The following is a 21,160-nucleotide window of genomic DNA, read 5'->3' as shown; positions in this document are numbered from 1 at the left end:
CATTGATAATAACAAAACTTCATTGTTCTTTGGAGAGGAAAAGATTTTGCAGCTCTACATGTTATCCTGCAGTCATACATTGTGTGTTTCTGGCAAAAAACACATACATGACAGGTGTGCATCTTTACATGCACCCATGTACATACTGAGAACCATGGCTGAATCTAAGCTCCAGATATTCATATTTGCTAAGCAAAGTACAAGTGTAACACTGGTAAACCCATGCCAAGCATCATTGCTGCTTATGTGAAACTGCCCTCATCATTCAGTTTGAGGCCCCAGGATTTTTTGGGAATCGTGGGAATCTCGGAAGTTGGCAGCCTTGCTTGCTAAAACAGAGAGAGGTTGAAGGTAACCCATGCTTCTTGAAAACATCATTTGGGGAATAATTGTTTGACAAATCATTGTTCCTATGAAAGTCATTCTTCAGGGACTTGCTTGCTTTGGTATCTATGAGTTTAAAATAAACCACTGTAAACAGAAATAGTCTATATTCTTATAAGCCAAATGAAGCGGCCTGGTTTTATTACTTCAGGATGCAGTGGTGAGTAACCCGTATTCTTATTATGCAGGGTCTGTTTTGTTTCTTTTCCATTTCCTGCTCATTCATCACATTTTATTTTCAACGAATAAGTACAGTGGTGGGCTGTGTGGCTGGTTTTGTGGCGCTATGTGATACAATAAGCTCTAAAATATTGAAATACCTACCTCTCCAATTCTGCTGGATGCATAAATTTCACTGTTCATTTTTAAAAAGGGGCTATAAGCGTTTGTATTTGAATTCATGGCTTTGTACCTAATCGCCTGCCTCTACTGACAGTATGAGGCATGAGCCAAGATCATCAGCTATCTAAAAATAGCCATGCCTAATACAAGCCTGGAGTACTGCCACAATTATATCCTACCCAGGGGAAAAGAGAATAGCTGCTCTTCGTTGTTTCTCTTCCCTCGGCCTCGAGAATTTAGGGTGTGAGTGTTGTTATTTGACTGAACCAAGTTTGCAGAAATGATCCTTTTAATTCTATCCTGAAAGCATATGCTGTGTTTTCTCTGTCACATTGCCTAAAGATGATACAAGCATGAACACACATTTTAGGATGGGGTTTCCCTGTCAACATGCCCAAGACCATCTCCCATCTTGCCTTTCCCAGTAAGGTTTTTAAAAGTGACAATAAGATATGCATATTTTGGAACAAGGAGCAGAACTTGAAGAAACATTTTCTCGTTAGGGAAATCGGGCAAAAGGTCCAGTACATACACATCTGTGTTCCATACTCAGCATCTTGCAACTTAATCCCCGTATCAAAACTCATTTCTGTTCTAGACCAACTAGGAGTCTTTAGGCAAAGCCATGTAATAGCTGGATTTCATAAAAGTGACCTACCTTACAGGATGGTTGTACTGACATAACATATGTGCAATCATATGAAAGCTTTAAAGGTAAAGGTACCCCTGCCCATACGGGCCAGTCGTGTCTGACTCTAGGGTTGTGCGCTCATCTCACTTAAGAGGCCGGGAGCCAGCGCTGTCCGGAGACACTTCTGGGTCACATGGCCAGCGTGACGAAGCTGCTCTGGCGAGCCAGCACCAGCGCAGCACATGGAAACGCCGTTTACCTTCCTGCTGTAAAGCGTTACCTATTTATCTACTTGCACTTTGACGTGCTTTCAAACTGCTAAGTGGGCAGGAGCTGGGACTGAAAGACGGGAGCTCATCCCGCTGCGGGGATTCAAACCACCGACCATGTGATCGGCAAGTCCTAGGTGCTGAGGTTTTACCCACAACACCACCTTATGAAAGCGTTACGAACACTTTATAAATGCTAAGTAGTATTCTGTTCAAATACTTAATTTTTTTTTGAATTGGATGTTATTATAAAAAGTTGGAATAGAAAGGTTCAAATAAATAAGGTTATGATTGTTGGCTACAAGCAAAAGCTGAGGTCTTGCATGACACTGCTCAAGTCATATGTTTTTGCATGGAAAATTTAAGATCCTTTGCAAGGCGCTGTGCTCCAGGCTCCATCTCCATCCTCTAACCCTTCTCAGACTGGCTGACATTTTAGAAATCAAAATTTTGGCAATCCCAATCTCCAGCATTGATACTCAAATGTTCTGTAGAAGCGCTTTGAAAACTGTCTTTAGTGCAATTTGATTATTATAATGTTTTACTGGATTTAATAGCTGATTTTATTGGGTTGTGATTTTATTGGGTTGTGCTAGTGTTGTTGCACCCTAAATCCATAAACTGAGCTGGATTAGAAATTCAACACACTTAATTTCACTGGCTATTCTGCTGTGTAACTCTAGCTGAGGATGCTAAATTGCAAATGTTATTGCTGAGGCAGTCATTAATCTTTTTCTTTAACAACTTGATATGATAAATGTTGTCAGATGTAGATTTTTTTTTTAAAAAAGAAATTCTTCATTTCTCTAGCTACATCCTTGTGGCATCTGCTGCCAATTATACCAGATTAATACAGCTATAGCTGCACCATATCAAATACTTTATGTGTGGAGATCACTGAGTGATATTGTACAGCGGAGGACAACCAGTTTATTGATGAGCAGGCCCATGAGCTGTCTATTGAGATTGGCTGCCATGCACGACAAAGTAATTTCATTCCCTTTTATTAACTTTCTTAATTTATTTGAAGCTTCACCCAGACAATGATTTGGAAAGAGACTAATCTGAGATTAAAAACACCAAAGAGTCTTATGGCACATCAAAGACTAACAAATTTTATTGTGGCTTAAGCTTTGTGGGTTTAATCAGATGCATGGAACATGATCTTCAGCTGTCAGGTGTATATGGGCATAGATGCAAAGGGGGAGGAAGGGAATGTAAAGCTTGGGCTTCATTATTTGCTACTGGGCCAACTTGAAGGTGTTACTATAAAGCTCTATATGGCTTAGGTCCAAGCTGTTTGACAGACCACATTCCCTCCTGTGAACCTGTCCGGATTTTGAGATATTTGAAAGGCCCTTCTCTCGGTCCACAGGTAGCTGGCTGGGTATGCAGGAGAGGGCCGCCTTGGTGGCTGCTTCCAGACTCTGGAACTTCCTCCCTAGGGAAGTTAGACTGGCTCCCTCCTTCCTTGCTGTCCTTCCATGGACAGTTGAAAACCTTCTTGTTCCAGCAGGCTTTGGGGAACTGATTGCTTTTAATGAAAGGGCTGGTGCCACGCTCTTTTCATGGCCATTATTTGCATGGTTTTAATAGATTTTTTTTGTGCACATAGTTTTAATTCTAGCAATGTTTATTTGTTTTTTTAATGATTTTTAAAAATGTTTTAAACTGTTCTTATTTTTACAGTGGTGCCCCGCAAGACGAATGCCTCGCAAGACGAAAAACCCGCTAGACGAAAGGGTTTTCCGTTTTTCGATGCACTTCGCAGGACGAATTTCCCTATGGGCTTGCTTCGCAAGACGAAAATGTCTTGCGAGTCTTGAGATTTTTTTCACTCCCCCCCCTTTTTCTAAGCCGCTAAACCGCTAATAGCCTTTTAGCCACTAAGCCGCTAAGCCTTTAATAGCCGCTAAGCCGCTAATAGCGCTAATCCGCTAAGCCGCTAATAGGGTTGCTTCGCAAGACGAAAAAAACCCTAGACGAAGAGACTCGTGGAACGGATTAATTTCGTCTTGCGAGGCACCGCTGTATTTGTAAGCTGCCTTGAGTCCCTGTCAGGGAAAAGGGTGGGGTATAAATAAATAATATAATGCTATTTGTATATAAGCGCCTTAACAACTTGGGACCAGTTTACTTGCAGGTTCGCCTTACTCCATACACGCCCACTTGATGACTTCAGTCTGCGGAGCTTCCACTCTTACAGTTACCACATAATACTTTTTGGAAATCAGTCTTTTGGCATGGCACCACATACCGTTTTGAACTCCCTCCTTTGTTGTACTCTTTTTGCACCTGCTTAAATTTTTTGTTTTTGTTTAGGCAAGTCTATCCAGACATGTAGAAGTTACTTGTGTTTTATTTCGTTTAGTTTTGAATATTTTAATACCTTTAAAAATTGTTTTAATCTATCATTTTAATGCGTTATTTTCCATTGTTGTAAAGCACTTTGAGGGTGTATTTTTATATACAATCAAGCAGTATATAAATTTGGTTAAATAAATAAAATCTAAGACGAATACACAATATTTTCCATTGCACTGTTAGGCCTTTTAAATAAATGAATGGCAGAGGAGCTCCGTTCTCTTCCCTCCAGTAAAGGCAGAGCTGCCTCATTAGGGAACCATACATGACATCTTTCAGAGATAGTAAATAGCTGCTAGGCTTCTCAAATATGTGTAGCTCTTTGTATGCAGACAAGGGGCCTACACATTGAATAAATCTGTTTTAAGAGACATCCATAATGTGTTGTTTTATTGATTACAGTTCTAAATAAGATTGAATGTTGGAGTAGTCAAGCCCTCTGACCCTAGTGTCAGACAAAAGCAACAAAAACCCCAAGATTATTATTATTATTTTAATGAGCTTTTCAATTAGTGGTGAGTGGCTGTTCAGTTGTAAGCTCAAGGTTCTTTGCTAGCCGACTGTCAATCCATTTTGCAAATCTCACACACTGAAAGAAAAAGGGCCATGCACAAGTAGAAATTATATAGATATGCCTGTTGTACAAAACAGATGCTGAAAAGTTAAAGGTGCTAGTAAGTGCACATCAGGAAGCAAGTTCAATATGATTTATTTATTTTTAATGTTTTAATTTGTATGTCCTGGTCTGCTACAAACGCTTATTGTCTGGCCCATTTCTTTCTGCCCCACCTGGCTCTAAGCACACTGGGTGAGGAAATGGGGGTGGGGAATCAGGGCCACCAAGAGAGGGGCTACCAATATATTGTGCCCAGAAAAGGTACGTCTCTAGCCCTTGTGGAAGAGAAGTGATGGAGCAAAATGTACGTGCACCTTTCAGAACTATGGCTTGGTGAGATAGGAGCCCATGTCCATCTTCATTGTTGAAGTGAGTGAAATCAGAGCTGTGATTAATGAGTGCTATAGTATAGACCAATTTAGGGTCATACAAATAAAAGAGAAGACCCCAAAACAAGCCAGGAAGGCATTGTGTAGGGATTTCCTGATTCATTTGGAGCTGTTTTTGGTGAATGTGTTTTTCACTATTTTTATCTGGACTCCAAGCTGGTTTTATCAGATAAAATAATTGAGAAATAAAGGATTTTAGCATCAGGAGCAACTCCACCTAAATGCAAAAGGTAGCTGCAAACACAGGAGTTCACACTCTGGTTTATTTTCAATAATACCAGTAATAATACTGAGCAGTTTTACAAAACCATTCAATAATACAAGAGAGGACTGTGTATCTAGAATAAACAAGTGGTTATTTTATTATTTATGCAAAAGGCTTGACTGTATTCTTATAATGGAATAACTGGAATATACAAATTTTACTGTTTTGGATTAACAGGAGCTGGTGGAAACGTGGTAAGTTTATGTGGCAATCCAACACACAATTACCTGAGAGTTGATCCCATTTAATTCAGTGGGGCCTACTTCTGAGTGTATCAGTATCAAACTTTATTTCGGTCACAGACCAGCAAAAGATAAAACATATGGATAAACTGAACACATAAGAGTTAAAACAGGTAGGGAATAAAAACTAGTACAGTGGTACCTATGGATGCGAATGGGATCTGTTCCGGAGCCTTGTTCGCATCCTGAAGCGAACGCAACCCGTGTCTGCGCGGGTCGTGATTCGCCGCTTCCGCGCATGCGCATGATGTCATTTTGAGCATCTGCGCATGCGTGAGTAGCGAAACCCGGAAGTAACATGCTCCATTACTTCCGGGTTGCCACGGAGCACAACCCAAAAATGCTTAACCTGAAGCCACTTCAACCTGAGGTATGACTGTAATTAAAAGGTGATTATATCATACATACAGTGGTACCTCAGTTTTCGAACCTAGTCCATTCCAGAAGACCGTTTGACTTCCAAAGCGTTTGAAAACAAAAGCATTTACTTATGGAAAACTCAATACGGAAGCTGTGTTCGAAAACCAAAGCAGTTACTTCCAGATTTTTGGCGTTCAAAAACCTGTTCGTTCTACTTCCGAGATGTTCGAAAACTGAGGTACCACTGTACATACATAACTTTAAAAGATAAAAACAGGGACAAACCTTTAAAAGTGATTATAAGGGAGGGAGTGCGGAGGAGCACAGGTCTTGCATTTTGGGCCTAGTTTGTGGTGCAAACTATCCTTTGACCAATATCCATCATGGCAGTGCAAAGTATAGCAACTGAGTATGTAACATCTGGGTTTTCATCTTGAAGTAGCAGGGAAGTATAAAGTTGTACTGTGCGACTTGGAAATTTATGTAGTATAGGCAAGATGACCCTAGCTTGTATATCTGTATAGTATTGGCAGTGAAAAAAGACATGTTCTGTTGTTTCCAGTTGCCCAGAGCGACTGGCTGAGACTAATCTTCCTCTTGCTTGGCTTTGCTCCCTTAGCTACTTCTGAGTGGAGGTGACTAGGATTACACCAACTGTAGTGCAGGTGTAGAAAACATGGTGCCTTCTGTACATTGCTAACATCATCTTGTGACTTTGGGCCGATGCTGGTAGATGGCCCCACATTGGCTATCCTTAATTTTGTGGTGCTTGTTCAATAATTGCTCTTGTAGCATGGAAGTTATTTGACAATGTTAAGCTCCAAAGAACTTGAAGTGGTCTGTGTGATTTGTTTCTCTGTTGTGAAAGTGTAAAATTAGTTTCTTTGTGAATCTGACCGAGACACCAACACCCAGCTTGTTAAGAGAACTGACCAACATAATATTGAGTTCTGCAACATGCTGGTCCTCAGGGGAGGAGGGGAAGATGTACTTGAGTATTGATCCTTTTCCCGACAGCTGGGCTCTTTATGGGGTGCAAGGGCTTAGCAACAGCCAACATTTATTAGTGCCTTTTTAGAAATCCATTAACCGTTCTGCTTCCCCGCGCTTCACTTTTTGAAAACCAAACAGCTTCTCAGTAGAACCCAGAGCTTTGAAATAAAAATCGAATAGAATTGTGCAAGTATGCAGCTGAATACCAGTTGCTCAGAACCACAAATGAGCGAGGTCTGTTGCTCTAATGTCCTGTTTTGGGCCTTCCCATAGGCATCTGGTTGGCCCCTGTGAGAACAAAGTGTTAGTAGGTCTTTGGTCTGATCCAACAGGGTTTTCCTTATTTGTATAAATATGGATCTAAACAACATGGTTCCCGCCCCCAATCTGTGCAAATTAAGATCCTAATATACATAAGGGAAATTTGTTGTTTCTTATACAGTGGTGCCCCGCAAGACGAATGCCTCACAAGACGGAAAACCCACTAGACGAAACGGTTTTCCATTTTGGAGGTGCTTCGCAAAACGAATTTCCTATGGGCTTGCTTCGCAAGACGAAAATGTCTTGCGAGTTCCTGCGGGGTTTTTTTCCTTCCCCCCCCCCTTTTTCCCAAGCCGCTAAACCACTTATCAGCTGATCCGCTAAGCCGCTAAACCGCTTATCAGCTGATCCGCTAAGCCTGCTAAGCCACTAATAGCGCTAATCCGCTAAGCCGCTAATGGGCTTGCTTCGCAAGACGAAAAAACCGCAAGACGAAGAGACTCGCGGAACGGATTCTTTTCCTCTTGCGAGGCACCACTGTATAAATAATATTTTCTATTCTCTGTGGTCTAAACCACTGAGCCTCTTGGACTTGCCGATCGGAAGGTTGGCAGTTTGAAGCCCCGTGACAGGGTGAGCTCCTGTTGCTCTGTCCAGCTCCTGCCAACCTAGCAGTTCAAAAGCACGCCAGTGCAAATAGGTATCACTGTGGCAGGAAGGTAAACGGCGTTTCCGTGAGCTCTGGTTTCCATCGTGGTGTCCTGTTGTGCCAGAAGTGGTTTAGTCCTGCTGGCCACATGACCTGGAAAGCTGTCTGTGGACAAACGCTGGCTGCCTCGACCTGAAAGCGAGATGAGCACCGCAACCCCATAGTCACCTTTGACTGGACTTAACCACCCGGGGGTCCTTTACCTATTATTTTTTTTAATTCCACAGTGGGTTGCAGGCTAGACAGATAGAATCTTTTCTTTATTAGTTTCCAAAAAGACACTGATGCTCCTAATAATACTTCCTGGAAAAGCACAATAAGTTATTTTCTACCATAAAATGTTTTAAGAGTCTTTCTTCTTGGCATTCAGAAATTATGCTGTGAATGGTGAATCCCCCGCCCCCCACCAGTGCATTAGCAACAAACAGATAACTGGAATTACTTGGGATGGTTAAGACTTTAATTTTTAGTTTGCTTGAGATCGTTAGAGATTAATTTTTAGTTTTCTGCCTGTGCTGACTTGCACATTAGCAAGACCTTGGGATGAAGCTTGGGATATAAAGCTCTGTGTTCTGATACTATACCTTTGTCTGAGAGCTACACTGAGCTTCTTTGCTCCTATTTGAATTTCTCCTGGCTCCCATATAAATGGGAACCAAGAGCTCTTATGAATAAATGATAGTATGTTTGGAAGGAGGCTGTTTGGTGAGATCATAACCGGGGGGATTTTATTTTATTTTCCCCCCATGCATGCATGTTTACCTTTTCTAGGCTCCCTTTCCTTTAATCCTTTGTTAATGAATGTAGAGTTTGCCAGCTTTGCAACCTGTTTACCTCCAGCTCTGAAACACCATCAGAAAAGACAAAGAAAAAGTGATAATGCCCCATCTGACAAGTAAACCTTGTTCTCTTCCAATTAACTGAATGCCAGCTGTTGCCTAGCATGAGTGAGCTATTTTTGGATTTTAGGGATGCATTTATGACTGATTAAAGCAGAATGAAAGGAATAGCTATTTATCAGTTTCATAATTAAGTTTCATTGTTTGTTCCCTCAATTATTAATCCAGAAATGTCCAGAAGTCGACATGGCCCTACTTTCATGTCTTTTGCTCTACAAATTTGTGTTGCAGACTAATACTAATTTTTGTGTGAGTAACCCAAGAATTGGCCAGGGTCAGCTTTAGGAATCTGGTTTCTATATCTTTGGCCACTTAGTGTTTATCTGATCATGCTTATGAATATAAATTTTCTTGTATTTCAAGTTAATCCAGAAGCCGGCTGTACTCATGAATATTAATGCACACACAGCTGATCTCTGCAAATGATCACATCCATAAACATGAAAACACTGTTAACTTGCAATAATGAGCACTCTCTTGGATTTTTGTCCCAGCTCGGCTTTACAATTCTAATGTTACAATTTAATGCTCTATTCTCCCTCTCCGTCTTTTTTAAGCCCCCATGGAAGCTGTTTTATTAATTTAGTATCTCCCACGAAAAGGATACCCTGTGTCAACGTTTGCAGTTGACTCAAAACACTATCTATGGTGTTACTTCTACACCTTCATACATGACGAGGCTGTGATCATAGAGGCCCATGGTTGTGTTCCCCAATTTTTTTGCCCATGAATGGGATATAAACTCTGGAGAGCTCCACCAAAGAGAAGACTGAATAAGATCAAAGATCTAGGAGATAGCTGGTTCAACTGCATATGAAAGCCAGCTGCTCCATTGTTATGTTTGGGGCCTTTATTCCCCTTTAGCTCCCTGGGCCACAGTCTCCTATGTTCCCAACAGACCCTTGCATTCAATTTGTGTACTAGGAAGATGGCGAGCTGGTAAATTTATGTAGTGAGTTTGTTCACTTACCATGCATTACTACAGTATTGTAATATTTTTATCACACAGTGTGCAGTTATTCTAAATTTGTTCTTTGGAAATGTAGACTATTGTATATCTAAAAGCACAGAACATATTGGTCATGTGTTGGCATTGTGTTCGGAATTCTGCTGGGAATTGTGCCTGGTCAAGAGAAATGAGTGAAAGCATAAATAATAGCTAAGTTGCTAACACCTGCCTCTCTGAACACCTTGTTCCAGGCAACAACAGGAAACTTGCTTAACCACAAGGTAATGGATGAAGCCTGTGGTGGAGCTAGAAGTTAACAAAGCAAGTCTGGGAGGGCTGTTAGAATCAATGACGCGTGTACCACGCTGTTTTGTGGAAAACTATAAAAGCATCAGTGTAACTTTTAGGTAGGGTCTCCTGTCTGCACCATGAGGTGGATGGGACACCATTCTGGCGCAAGAATAAATTCTTTTTGCTTTGCTACCCATTACCTCGTTATTGATTTCCACTAGACAACAAACCTCAAAGTAGCAAAGTTCACAACAGCCACCCCAGAATGTGAAGCCAGCATGAGGGCTAGAGAAAATAAACATAGTTTCAGGATGAGCCCAGAAAGGCCTTCCCCTGCTTTCTTCTTCCTGCATCTTGGCAATAACACTGTGGCTGAGGCAGAGAGATGGAGAGAGAGGGTTCTCTCCCTGGCTTCCCTCCCTGGAACCCTTCATCAAAGCCACCAGTTGAATCATTCATCTTGGAAAGACTGTGGTGACAGCAGCTTCTGCATAAGGGTTTGGAACGGGCCATCCGTTCTTCTTTTAATAATAACCGCCTTTCTTGATGTCATTGAGGTACAAAATGGCTCCTCTCAGTGTGGAGACTTCCATTCTGAGTGTGTGTTTGTAGCATTGATAATCTACCTGCCTGGTAGGGTTGGGAAAATCTGTTAGTTAAGGTTTCTCTCAGTTTCTCAATTTTTCCATTTCTTAAGTTCAGTTCTCCATATTTCCACACCACTTTGCATTTTAAAAACCAAACAAACAAATCTCATGAAAATTCATCAGCATTTTGGTGCAAACTTCTAATGTAGACATTTTTGAAACATTTTTGTATGTTATTTTTCACTATTGTGTATGAAGGAGTGCATTGCAAAATTCAGAGAAGTCCGAACTTCAAATATTGGCTGCGTTTTGGTTCATACATTGTTTCAGAAAGTGAAATATAGGTTGGCTCACCTTTAAATGAAATGAGTCTCTTGCCCATACTTACTGCCCAGTCTGACTTCCTTTCTCAACCTCTCCACTGAATCAGAGGCACAGATGCAGCAGTGCCAACCTGCTCCTTCGAGCCACTGCTGTGCTCTCTTCAAAGTACTGGTTTTGTCCTTTAAAGGCCTCCATGGCTTGGGACTAGGATCACCTGAAAGACTACTGGTTGGCCAGTGTGCCTGCCCCTATCCTGAGAATGGAGGTCCTTCTTTGGGTGCTCCTTCAGTCTGAGGGTGGGTGGTGGCTACAGGGGATGTTGATGGCCTCCAACTATGGAATGTTCTCTCCAGGGTGGCTCACCTGATGCCTACCTTGATGCCTGTGAGAGGCAGGCAAAGGCCTAACTTTTGGAAACTTCTTTGACTTTCTCTTCAGCTGCTTTAAATTTTTTGTTATTTCTTAGAACTGCTCTCACCCTGTGCTTTTATGGTGTATTTAGTTATTTATAGTATTTACAGCCTGCTCTTCATTGAATATTTCCGAACCAAGAGTGGGGAACAAAGTAATAAAAATACCCAGAGAAAAGCAGCAATGTACAAAAATGACAAAATCATATGGACGGGTCCAATAAGCGACCAATTAACAATTCTGCCATAAAGTAAACGAGCAAAACTACAATGACCAGGAAAAAAACAAAACAAACAAACAAATAAATAAAACCAGTTTAACCAAATGCCTAGGTCAGTGGTTTTCAACCAGGTAAGGGGTGACATAACTGGGCTCCTGAGCCTCACAGGGGAGCTGCAGAAAGAATGTAGTTGGTCAAGGATGGTGTGGACTCAAAAAGGTTGAAAACCTCTGGCTTAAGTAGAAATACAGACACAGGACATTCAAACAGATTAAATAACCAACAGTCTTTGCACTCACTCTCGCGCGCAAAGAGGGTCGCCATCTGTGCCAATCTCTCTCTGTGGTTTTTAGGCAAGCAGCTGCCACAAACAGCATTCAGGGTCCTCCTAAATGTTGTTGAGTGTTGGTGTCCTTTTATAATAAGTTTGGTTATAGAATTTTGCAAGACACCCTGGGAACTTGCTGAAAGCTGGGTCATAAAACTCTAAATAAATAAAATAAAAACTATTGTACTTTCTTCTTTTTAAAAGAAATCAAAACTGTATGAATGTGTGATAGCCTAGAGCCCTCATCCATCAGCGTAAACATACGAAGAAGTGGAAGATGAAGAAGAAAGAAAAACATTCAAACAGTCTTGCCAATAAACACATAAAACTTTCTTGTGCAATAGTACTAAAAGTAGAATGGTACAAAATACAGCAAAGGGTAGAGAAATAGCAAGTAGCACCATTTCAGTAAGGCAAGGTAAAGGCCCCCTGATGGTTAAGTCCAGTCAAAGGCAATTATGGGATGCGGCGCGCATCTCGCTTCAGGCCAAGGGAGCTGGCGTTTGTCCGCAGACAGCTTTCCGGGTCATGTGGCCAGCATGACTAAACCGATTCTTGCGCAACGGGACACCATGTCGAGTGCCAGAGCACATGGAAACACTGTTTACCTTCCCGCTACAGCGGTACCTATTCATCTATTTGCACTGGTATGCTTTTGAACTGCTAGGTTGGCAGGAGCTGGGACAGAGCAATGGGAGCTCACCCTGTTGCGTGGATTCAAACTGCCAACCTTCCGATTGGCAAACCAGAGGCTCAGTGGTTTAGAGCACAGCCCCACCTGCTCCCCTCGTTTCAGGATATGGTATGTAACAAATGTAACCATGGTTTTGCAGTACCAAATTTCTTTTTTTGTCTTTTTCAGCTACAATTGTGTTGAATGAACTGAACTGGACCGGAGCTTTAGATGAAGTCTTTAAAAGGAACAGAGAAGAAGACCCAACCTTGCTTTGGCAAGTTTTTGGCAGTGCAACTGGCCTCGCCAGGTATTACCCAGGTAATTTGCAGTCCTGAAGACATAAATTTGTTCCAGGGCACTACCTTTGTCACTCCAGTCAATTCATATAAAAATCACCACACATTTTAGCAGGGCAGGCAAGAGAATACAAATTAGCCATTCCCTTGTGTAAAGTTTGTGAAGTTGGAGCTGGGAGTGTTAAAAGTGTTGTGAGAAGAGAACTCATATTCCCAAAATCTAATTAACTCTGGGCTGTTCCCTAAAAGAGAAGAAATATCTGGTGGAGTCTTGTTTGAAAATTTCAACAGACATGTTGGCTTTTTATATAGGTTGCAGTTCTCTGTATAAGGGAGACAGTTGCTTCCTCTAGCCTTGGGAGTCCTTGAATCAACCACTAGGTGCATAATTTTACTGAGTTAAATTAAGAGGAAGCGCTACTGTTTCATTGGGAATGTTTGCCCTTATGAACCGTCTTCAGTACCTCTGAAGATGATGACTCTGCCACTGGAGTTCAAACTGATTAATACAGAGAGAAGGGTTTTGTTTTATGCATGCATCTGTCCTGCTCTTTAGAGAATCTCATTACTGTACCATAGTAATTAATTTAAGAGGGTGTATTTTTATTTCTTTAGGCCACTAGTAGACTTAGTTCAATTAATGTATTCTGGGAGAGACATCTAATCCAGTTAGTTTAATGCTTCTATAAAGCAGTTTCTAAAAAAAGAAAATAAATTAAGCAATCAAATTTTACTGTATGACTAAGAGCACAATCCTTTGCATATGTACTCAGACGTAAGTCCCACTAAGTTAAATGGGGCTTACTCTCCAGTAAATGGGAATAAGATTGCATCCGAAGTGTTGATGTCCTGCATATATACTATACTTAGTACTTTAGTTTCTGGTGCTAATTTGGCTTCTAAAGTCTATCAGGGTTTTACAGTGTCCAGTTTTCATCATTGCAGGCAATGGTTTTTCAAATTTCTTTGAAGGCTCAGAAACCAAAGAGATCAGATAGTGTGTTCTTCACTATTTTCTGCACACTTCATTCCTCAACCCTTCATTATGGAATTGGGGAAATTAAATTTATGCTTATGCACAGAATTTACATAATTCCCAAGCAGTGCTTCAGCTTCCTTGAAATCTAATTTGAGTTTCTCTAGTGGAGGAAATTTGGGGGACTCGGAATACAATTAGTCCAGCTTATTGTTCAATCAAGTGTCCCTTTTTGCATAATAAAAATATTGTACATCTATCAAGTCCCTGAACATTTTGAGCCCAATAAATTGTTTCCTTCTCTATTTCTGTGTGTGCCTCCAAAGTCTGCTTTTCTGTGCTGTGTACTGTGAATAGCTTGCAGCACGCACTTCTTTCCAGGTCCCCAATAACTTATATACTGCTTGGTTATATCTAATATATGCAGCAACCCTTGGCAACAGTGTACACTTAAAATAGGGCTATGGAGTTCATTCACTTTTTGCCTAATAACTGAGCAATATAAGCTACCCATGCATCTCAAAGCTTTCTGTTTATTTTTCTTATTTATTTATACATCTTTATCTGGTTTTTTTTTTAAAAGTACTCAGAAGGAACACAAATATTAAAGACAGATAATTAATTAAACAAAATGAATGAGTGAAATCATTTAAAAGCAATTGTTAATGAACTCCTCCATCAAAGGACTATCAGAAGCAATAAAAACAACTACAGGACACCAACATTCATTGGATATACTCCATGCAACTTGTGTGGTTGGGGACAACTTTAAAACCAATCACAGAGCCAAGGTAGCACCCCAAAAATGCCACAAAGTGTGTGTTGGGGGGTAATTTGGGTGCTACAAGGTATCATTTATTATGTGGCCAGCATGACTAAGCCGCTTCTGGCGAACCAGAGCAGCACATGGAAACGCTGTTTACCTTCCCGCCAGAGGGGTACCTATTTATCTACTTGCACTTTGATGTGCTTTCAAACTGCTAGGTGGGCAGGAGCAGGAACTGAACAATGGGAGCTCACTCCATTGCGGGGATTTGAACCACCGACCTTCTGATCGGCAAGCCTAGGTTCTTGTTTCTAGCAACTTTCAAATACTTGAATGTTGACTGTGTGTTTGTGTGTGCAAAACAAGACTTGCTTTCAGTAATTCTGAACATTTTGGTTTGTTTTCTTTCTTTTGTACTGAAGAAGGTATAGCAAGCAGAAAAGCTCTTTCTGACAAACCCAAGAAAACATAGCTAGGGAATTTATGTTCTCATTAAAAAAGCTCTCACGTTCAACCAATTTTCCTTTTTTTTTTTAGTACAGGTATAAGTATTTTATAGAGAAACATAGTGGCATGTATTTTTAAGCCACACAAAGACTTGTTTTTTAATTGTTGTTATGACACAAGTTGTGTGTGTTACCGGTATTTCTGTTGTTTTTAATGCACATAATCTTGACATCTGACATTTCTGCATGGAAGTCAGTGGAGCAAGCTGTAAACAATGCAGATAAATTTCTCTAGAAACTTAAGGAAACTGCCAACTTGCAATCTTAACTCCATAGGTGGGCTGAGGAAAAGGAGAAGAAACACTGGAACAGTCTGCATGCCCCTGCTGCTCCAACAATGTAGAAGGATAGAATAACAAATATATTGAGAGTGAGCCCCCACTTTGTGGTACAGTAATAGTAGCCAGACTTTTTGGCAAGCATGTTACAAGTTTTACCTTTCCATGATTTTTATGGTTGACTTTGTTGTTGTTTTTTATAAGATATTTATTGAAAATTTTAAAATACACATAAAGACAAAAAGACAGACATACAGAAAAAAGAAAAACAGACACTATAAAACACACATAAAATTTCATTACAATCCTTATTTTCTATAACATATTTCCCTGACTTCCCCACACCTCCCCCTCTTGTATTCCAGTTCAATGTTGGTTCAACAAGTTCTCATCCCTAATTTCGACCTTTTTATATTTAATTCCTTAAAAAAAAAAGAAATACCAATCTTACCTTATAAACATCGATATTTATACATCAATACTTATTCTTGTACCTATATCTTAATTATTAATTATATCTTTCTTTCTTATTCTTAAAACCTTATTCTAAAGTCGGCCTAATTTTCCCTTCCACGATTTCCCCCCTTTTCATACAAAAAACAAACAAAAAACAAACCAAGGTAAAATAAAAAACAAGTTATAATTATATACCCTTTGGATTCCCAAACTCCACCCCCCCTTTCCTGGTTTCAATCCCCAACAAATGTCAATCAGTTTACTGTCAGCCTGGAGACCTCACGTCCGAGGCCCTTAATTCTCTCTCAATTCCTCTCTGCCGGTTTTTTTGGTAGTCTTTGGTGTTAAACACCAGCTGTCGTAGAAGCTCAAACCCAATAGGGTCCATTTTTCTTCCAGCCAGACCTCCATATTTAAGAGTGGAGCCAAGATCTTGTTTCTTACTTCTTTCAAGTCCAAATGTCCCCAAAGCTCCGACTTCCACCTTGATCAAATTTGTAATCCTTGGGCCTTCACATCTCCACACAAGGAGATCCCTCCATCCTTCAATCTCCAAATTAAACCAGGTTTTCACCATCAAGTTCTTATTTTCCTTTGTAACCATCATGTCAGGCCTCTGGCCCTCCTCTGTCTTCTGTAGCATTACAGCTCCTCCTTCCTTTTCCTCGGAGACAGCGTATATCTCTTTCTCCACACTCTCAAAACTCTCCACATTCTTCAAACTCTCCAGTTTCTCTTCTTTTCCAGCTGCGTAGGCTTCCTGTGTCAGATCCTTATCCAATTCTATGGATTTGTTTACTGTTAAGTCCAGAGTTTCAGCCTTTGTAGCCATAACATCAATTTGGCCTTGTATCTTTCCCAAGAGAACAAAAATTCTGCCCAATTCAGCTTGAATTCTTCCTCCTTCAGCCATCCTTGTAATATCCCAAAACCCCCTCTAGAGGGATTTTGGTTACTTAGTATTCCTTCCAGTTCAAATCCAAAAGTCAAGTTAGTTTGTAACAGTTCTCCTTATTTTCAACAAAATATGATCAAATTGTAACAAATGCAACCAGCAGAAACAGCAGGGAGAAAGTTCTCTTTTTCCGTCTTGGCAGCTAGTTTGACAGCTGTCAAAATCTTCAATACCTTTTCACCCAGCTTTCTCACGGATCACTCCCGGGTCCGGGGGGGGGGGGCAAAACTTCAGCTCCCAAAATTAGCTCTTATCCTCCGGTAAAGTTCTTATCATGCCAAGTCGTGAAATTAATAGCTTTTACCCAATTAATGAGAAAAAATTCTCTCGACCTTAGTTCGCAGGTCCTTGCTTTAAATTGTTTACAGGACGGGGAGACGGACTTCCTGTTTGCACCTTCCCCGATCGTGCCTAATTCAAAGAATATTTTTTTTCCAAATCCAGTTCCACACTACTCACGGGTTGTAGTTTTAGAGTCCAATTCACAGGAAAAAGTCAGCACTCTCCGGCCATGGCAGCGCGGCTTCACTCCGCAGGAGAAGCAGTCGACTCACAGCACTGCGCCGCTCACCCCGTCCCCCGTTCCGGAGCCTTTAAAAAGGCTCTTTCGCAGGTCGGGGGGGCGCAAATGGTGCCCGCCGAGTCACCAGGTTCACAGGCTCTTCTGCCTGTGATTTTTAATGGTCCCCGTGTCGCCGCAGCGGTAAGACCCTGATCCTGCGAAGCCTATTCCCTCCGGAGCTCGGAGGGAATCCGCCATTAGCCGATGGCGCTAACCCGGAAGTCCCAATTTTTATGGTTGACTTTGGTAGGATGCTTTAATCTTATTTTTGTTCACTTCTCTTTTCAATAATAAAATAGATGTAAAGTCTAGAGTATGAGATATTACTACTTTAGTGTACTTATATAGACAGTACTGCTATAGAATGTGCTTACCTGTCTACTGAAGGTGATGAGATCAGAGTTCAGCTCACAAGAAGCAGGCAGGCAGGTGTGTAGCAGTTGCTCTGTCACAACCAGGTTCAAGGACTTATTGTCTCTTGTCTTGGAGTGACAGGGCTATGTGGCTGTCCTTAGTCCTTCCTCTTGTGGCATGTGTGACACAGATTGTCCACCTCCATGCTGTAGAGTTATATTCTTAGTTACGTTTAAGAACTCTAGCACAGGAGTTTAGAGGGTTTTCTTCAAAGAACTATGAGTGGAAAGGAGGTAGCCATTTCTTCTGTTTCACAAACGGAAATCACATAGTGGTTTGATAAGTTGGTTCTGTAGGAAATTTTGTTTCCATTTTTGGCAGAACTTGCACTAGAGCCTGCGTAAGTGAAATAATATGTCTGGCGGTATTTTCACTTGTAGCACAATGTTAAATATGGCACCTCTGTGAGTGGAAACACACACACACACACTTGGTGTAGATCATAACATTTTAGCCCAGCCCGCCCAGCCATTTCCCATTCCTCAGCCACCCCTATCTTGGAGTGGTATGAAATTCCAGGGGTTCCAGGCACTTACACAGAGTCCATGTTTCCTTCAGAAACAAGGCACAGCGGAGACTGCAGTGTCTTTATAATATATGTCTTTACACACATACATATAGCCTTATATAGCCTGAGCCTGTGATGGCGGGATTGCAGAGCTTTCGCATCCTTTGTGTGTCCAGTTTCCCCCTTAAGGGCAGCATGGGAGTCAAAGGATAGCAAAAAGCCTTCTTCTGTCTCTCTTGGTACAGCCTGTCTTCCCCAGCTCACTTGGAGTTCTGCCCCTCCTTCTCCTTCTTGCTGCTAACCAACTTCAAGGACCTCCCCAAGCCTACATCATTCAAAGCTGAAGCCTTAAAACTGCCCTTTTCCTCTGCCTACTAGCACCCAACAAAAAATGTGCCCCACTTCTTCTTGCCCGGCAGTCTTGCCCTCTGATGGTTTCCTTGGTGGGCCAGCTGGCTTGGCTCATCAGCATAACTAAATCCAGTTTAACCAAACTTTGATTAATTCCAACTTTTACTAACCCCGGAAATTACAGGGTGGATATGGCACACAGGAATGTAGGGAAATCTGACCCCCCCCAAACCCATAACAATACAAAACAAAACAAACCACACCACATTCATTTCATATATCTGCTGTACTTCTACTACCTTGAATGGCATGCAGATTATTAAACAGCTGAGGAAACCTCACAATGGATAAGAGAAATAAAACAGCTGCATTTTGTTGCAGTCTGCTTGACTTGTTCATAATTGTTTAAAATGAACTTTGGTTCTCATAGAGAATTGATTGGCAAAGGTTCTTTCTTTCTGTGCCTCTTACATTATGTATCACATTATGCGTGCCCTTCCCTTTATGTCCAACTGATTAGATGACAACAGCACAGTTTAGCAGTTTCATCTTGAAAATCAATTACAGTGTATGGCTGGAATAGCATAAGGTCACTCCATTTCCACTGTCTAAATCACCAGAAAGTGTAGGTCTCATTTTTTTGTGCTGAAGAGATTGTCCTCCCCTCCCCAACCTTCTGCTTTGTTTCTCTGAAAATGTTGACGTCAAACTCCAGCCCCCACTGCAGCTCGAGGTTTTTACCTTGAGGCCAAGTCCGGCATTGTTCAAGGCCAGGCTAAGCCAAGTAGCCAGCTTTCATCGCAGCAGTACCCGAGAAAATATCGCTGCTGGGAATAAGTTTACGACTGATGTATGAGCCTAGTCAAATTGGACTGCTGCAGTGAAATTGTCTGGGGAGGTTTCAGCTCTGTCTCCGACCACGATGGCTGTTGGTGAGCTGCGTCATAGGGTAGTAGGGACCACTTCCCAGACAGAGACAATTTGAAAAATAGGTTATTCTCATGAAAAGCAGAATGGCAAAGAGACATGTTGAAACCAATAATGTTTTTCATCAAGGAGCCCCTCTCTTGTTGAAGCTGGATCTCTAGTGAATTGTAAGGCTTGTTTCTTTTCTCCAACTTCAAACAAATGGACATGGCATTTATCATTTTAAATTATATTTTTCTTGCATCCCCAACCCTCAAAAAAAGCAATAATGTGACTAAAGGAAACAAAATGAAAGCATACAGCAGAACAATAAATAAAAAGTCCAAATAAGAACAGCAGAAACATGATTTTGGTAGATGCCAGAGAATGGTCCATTCCACATTCCCCTTCAGTTTCTCATCCATTTTTTCTTAATTACAGGTGTAATTTAGATTATAATTGTAAATCAATAGTTCATTATACTACTGCAATAGGCAGCACATTTATTCCCTTTGTTCTCTTAAGACTGGTTTAAGTGCTAATGCAGCTCTTGAGGTCATCCAGTTACCTGCTCTTCATTTTATTTTGCCTTTTCCAGGTTCTTTTTAACAAATATTATTTATCTAATCTCGTCAGCACAATAATTTCAATAGGACAAAGTTCTACCGATGTGTCTTACGGATGCTAACCTTCACAGATTGCTGGCTCTGTAATCTTAGGTATAGAATTTCCGTTATAGAATTTCCGTTATTACTGAAGGAATACCACACATTTAGAAGAATTTTTAGAGAGGATCATTACAACCTGAATGTGGGCTAAAAGGATTGGGACCCCCTTTGATTAATAGATTCAAAATAAAAAGGTGTAAGCATTATTTTCTTTCTTTTAAATAATATTGAAACTTGCTTTTCTGTTTAATCTTGACTGGCTCAGGTAGCTTCCTTTGCTGAAGTTTTCCTGTCTGCTTAGGCAAATAAATAATGGATCAGCTTTGAAAATCAATTCATAATAAAATGCTATCTCTCTAAATGAAAGCCTTGCTGTGCACAGCTGCTCTTGTGTTAACTGTTACTGGCAGGTAATAGTTTTGCCTCGATATTGGACTTACCAAAGAGAGTCATTACCGTGTAGCAAGTAATAGGAGGCTGGCTGATATAAAACTCTGTGCAAAATGAATCTGAGCTCTTACAAAACGAAAGTTAAATGGGAGACCTTTGCTGGCTGCTTATATATTTCTGAGTAACTGAGGCTTTCAATTTTACAGCTGAAGCTCAAAGACACCTTTTATGGGGAGGACATTCAGAAGGCTCTGAAAGAACATAGATAATTTACTGAGATACACAACATTGCAGGTATAGCATTATAGTTAGGGGCATGAGCATGAGCTGTAAATCACCCATTTAAAATTTAACTGAGTAGTGAAAAACAGTCTTAATCATATCTCCTCAGAAGGAAGTCCTCTCGAATTCCACGGGGCTCACTCCCAGGTTACGACTTCAGCCTTAGGCAAAGTTGTGCCAGGCCACTTTTTAGATGCCTCCCATTACATTCCTATAGAGTGTGAGCATATGTGCATTGTTTCACACACTTCTGAATCCTTTCTGCACAGGAATACTAATACCTTAGCAGATCATCCGAAGGATTCATAAAGTAATAAATGTGAAATTATTTGAGCA

At 40.9% G+C, this 21,160-nt stretch overlaps 1 protein-coding gene across 10 annotated transcripts in view; it reads left to right on the top strand.

Moving 5' to 3' along the window:
• Positions 1–21,160, top strand: part of CACNA2D1 (calcium voltage-gated channel auxiliary subunit alpha2delta 1) — a 368,618-nt gene that overhangs the window by 233,120 nt on the left and 114,338 nt on the right. For all 10 annotated transcript variants that reach the window (XR_014516731.1, XR_014516732.1, XR_014516733.1 and 7 more), the window contains exon 7: positions 12,697–12,828. Coding sequence is in view for 6 of the 10 variants with exons in the window: in XM_083463958.1 (XP_083320084.1) it covers positions 12,697–12,828 (132 nt within the window). In the remaining 4 variants the exon portion in view is untranslated. The remainder of the gene's footprint in view (positions 1–12,696; positions 12,829–21,160) is intronic.

This window comes from Podarcis liolepis (genome assembly GCF_965112155.1).
Source record: "Podarcis liolepis genome assembly, chromosome: 10".
Taxonomy (NCBI): domain Eukaryota; kingdom Metazoa; phylum Chordata; class Lepidosauria; order Squamata; family Lacertidae; genus Podarcis; species Podarcis liolepis.
This window is presented reverse-complemented; position numbering and strand designations above follow the sequence as displayed.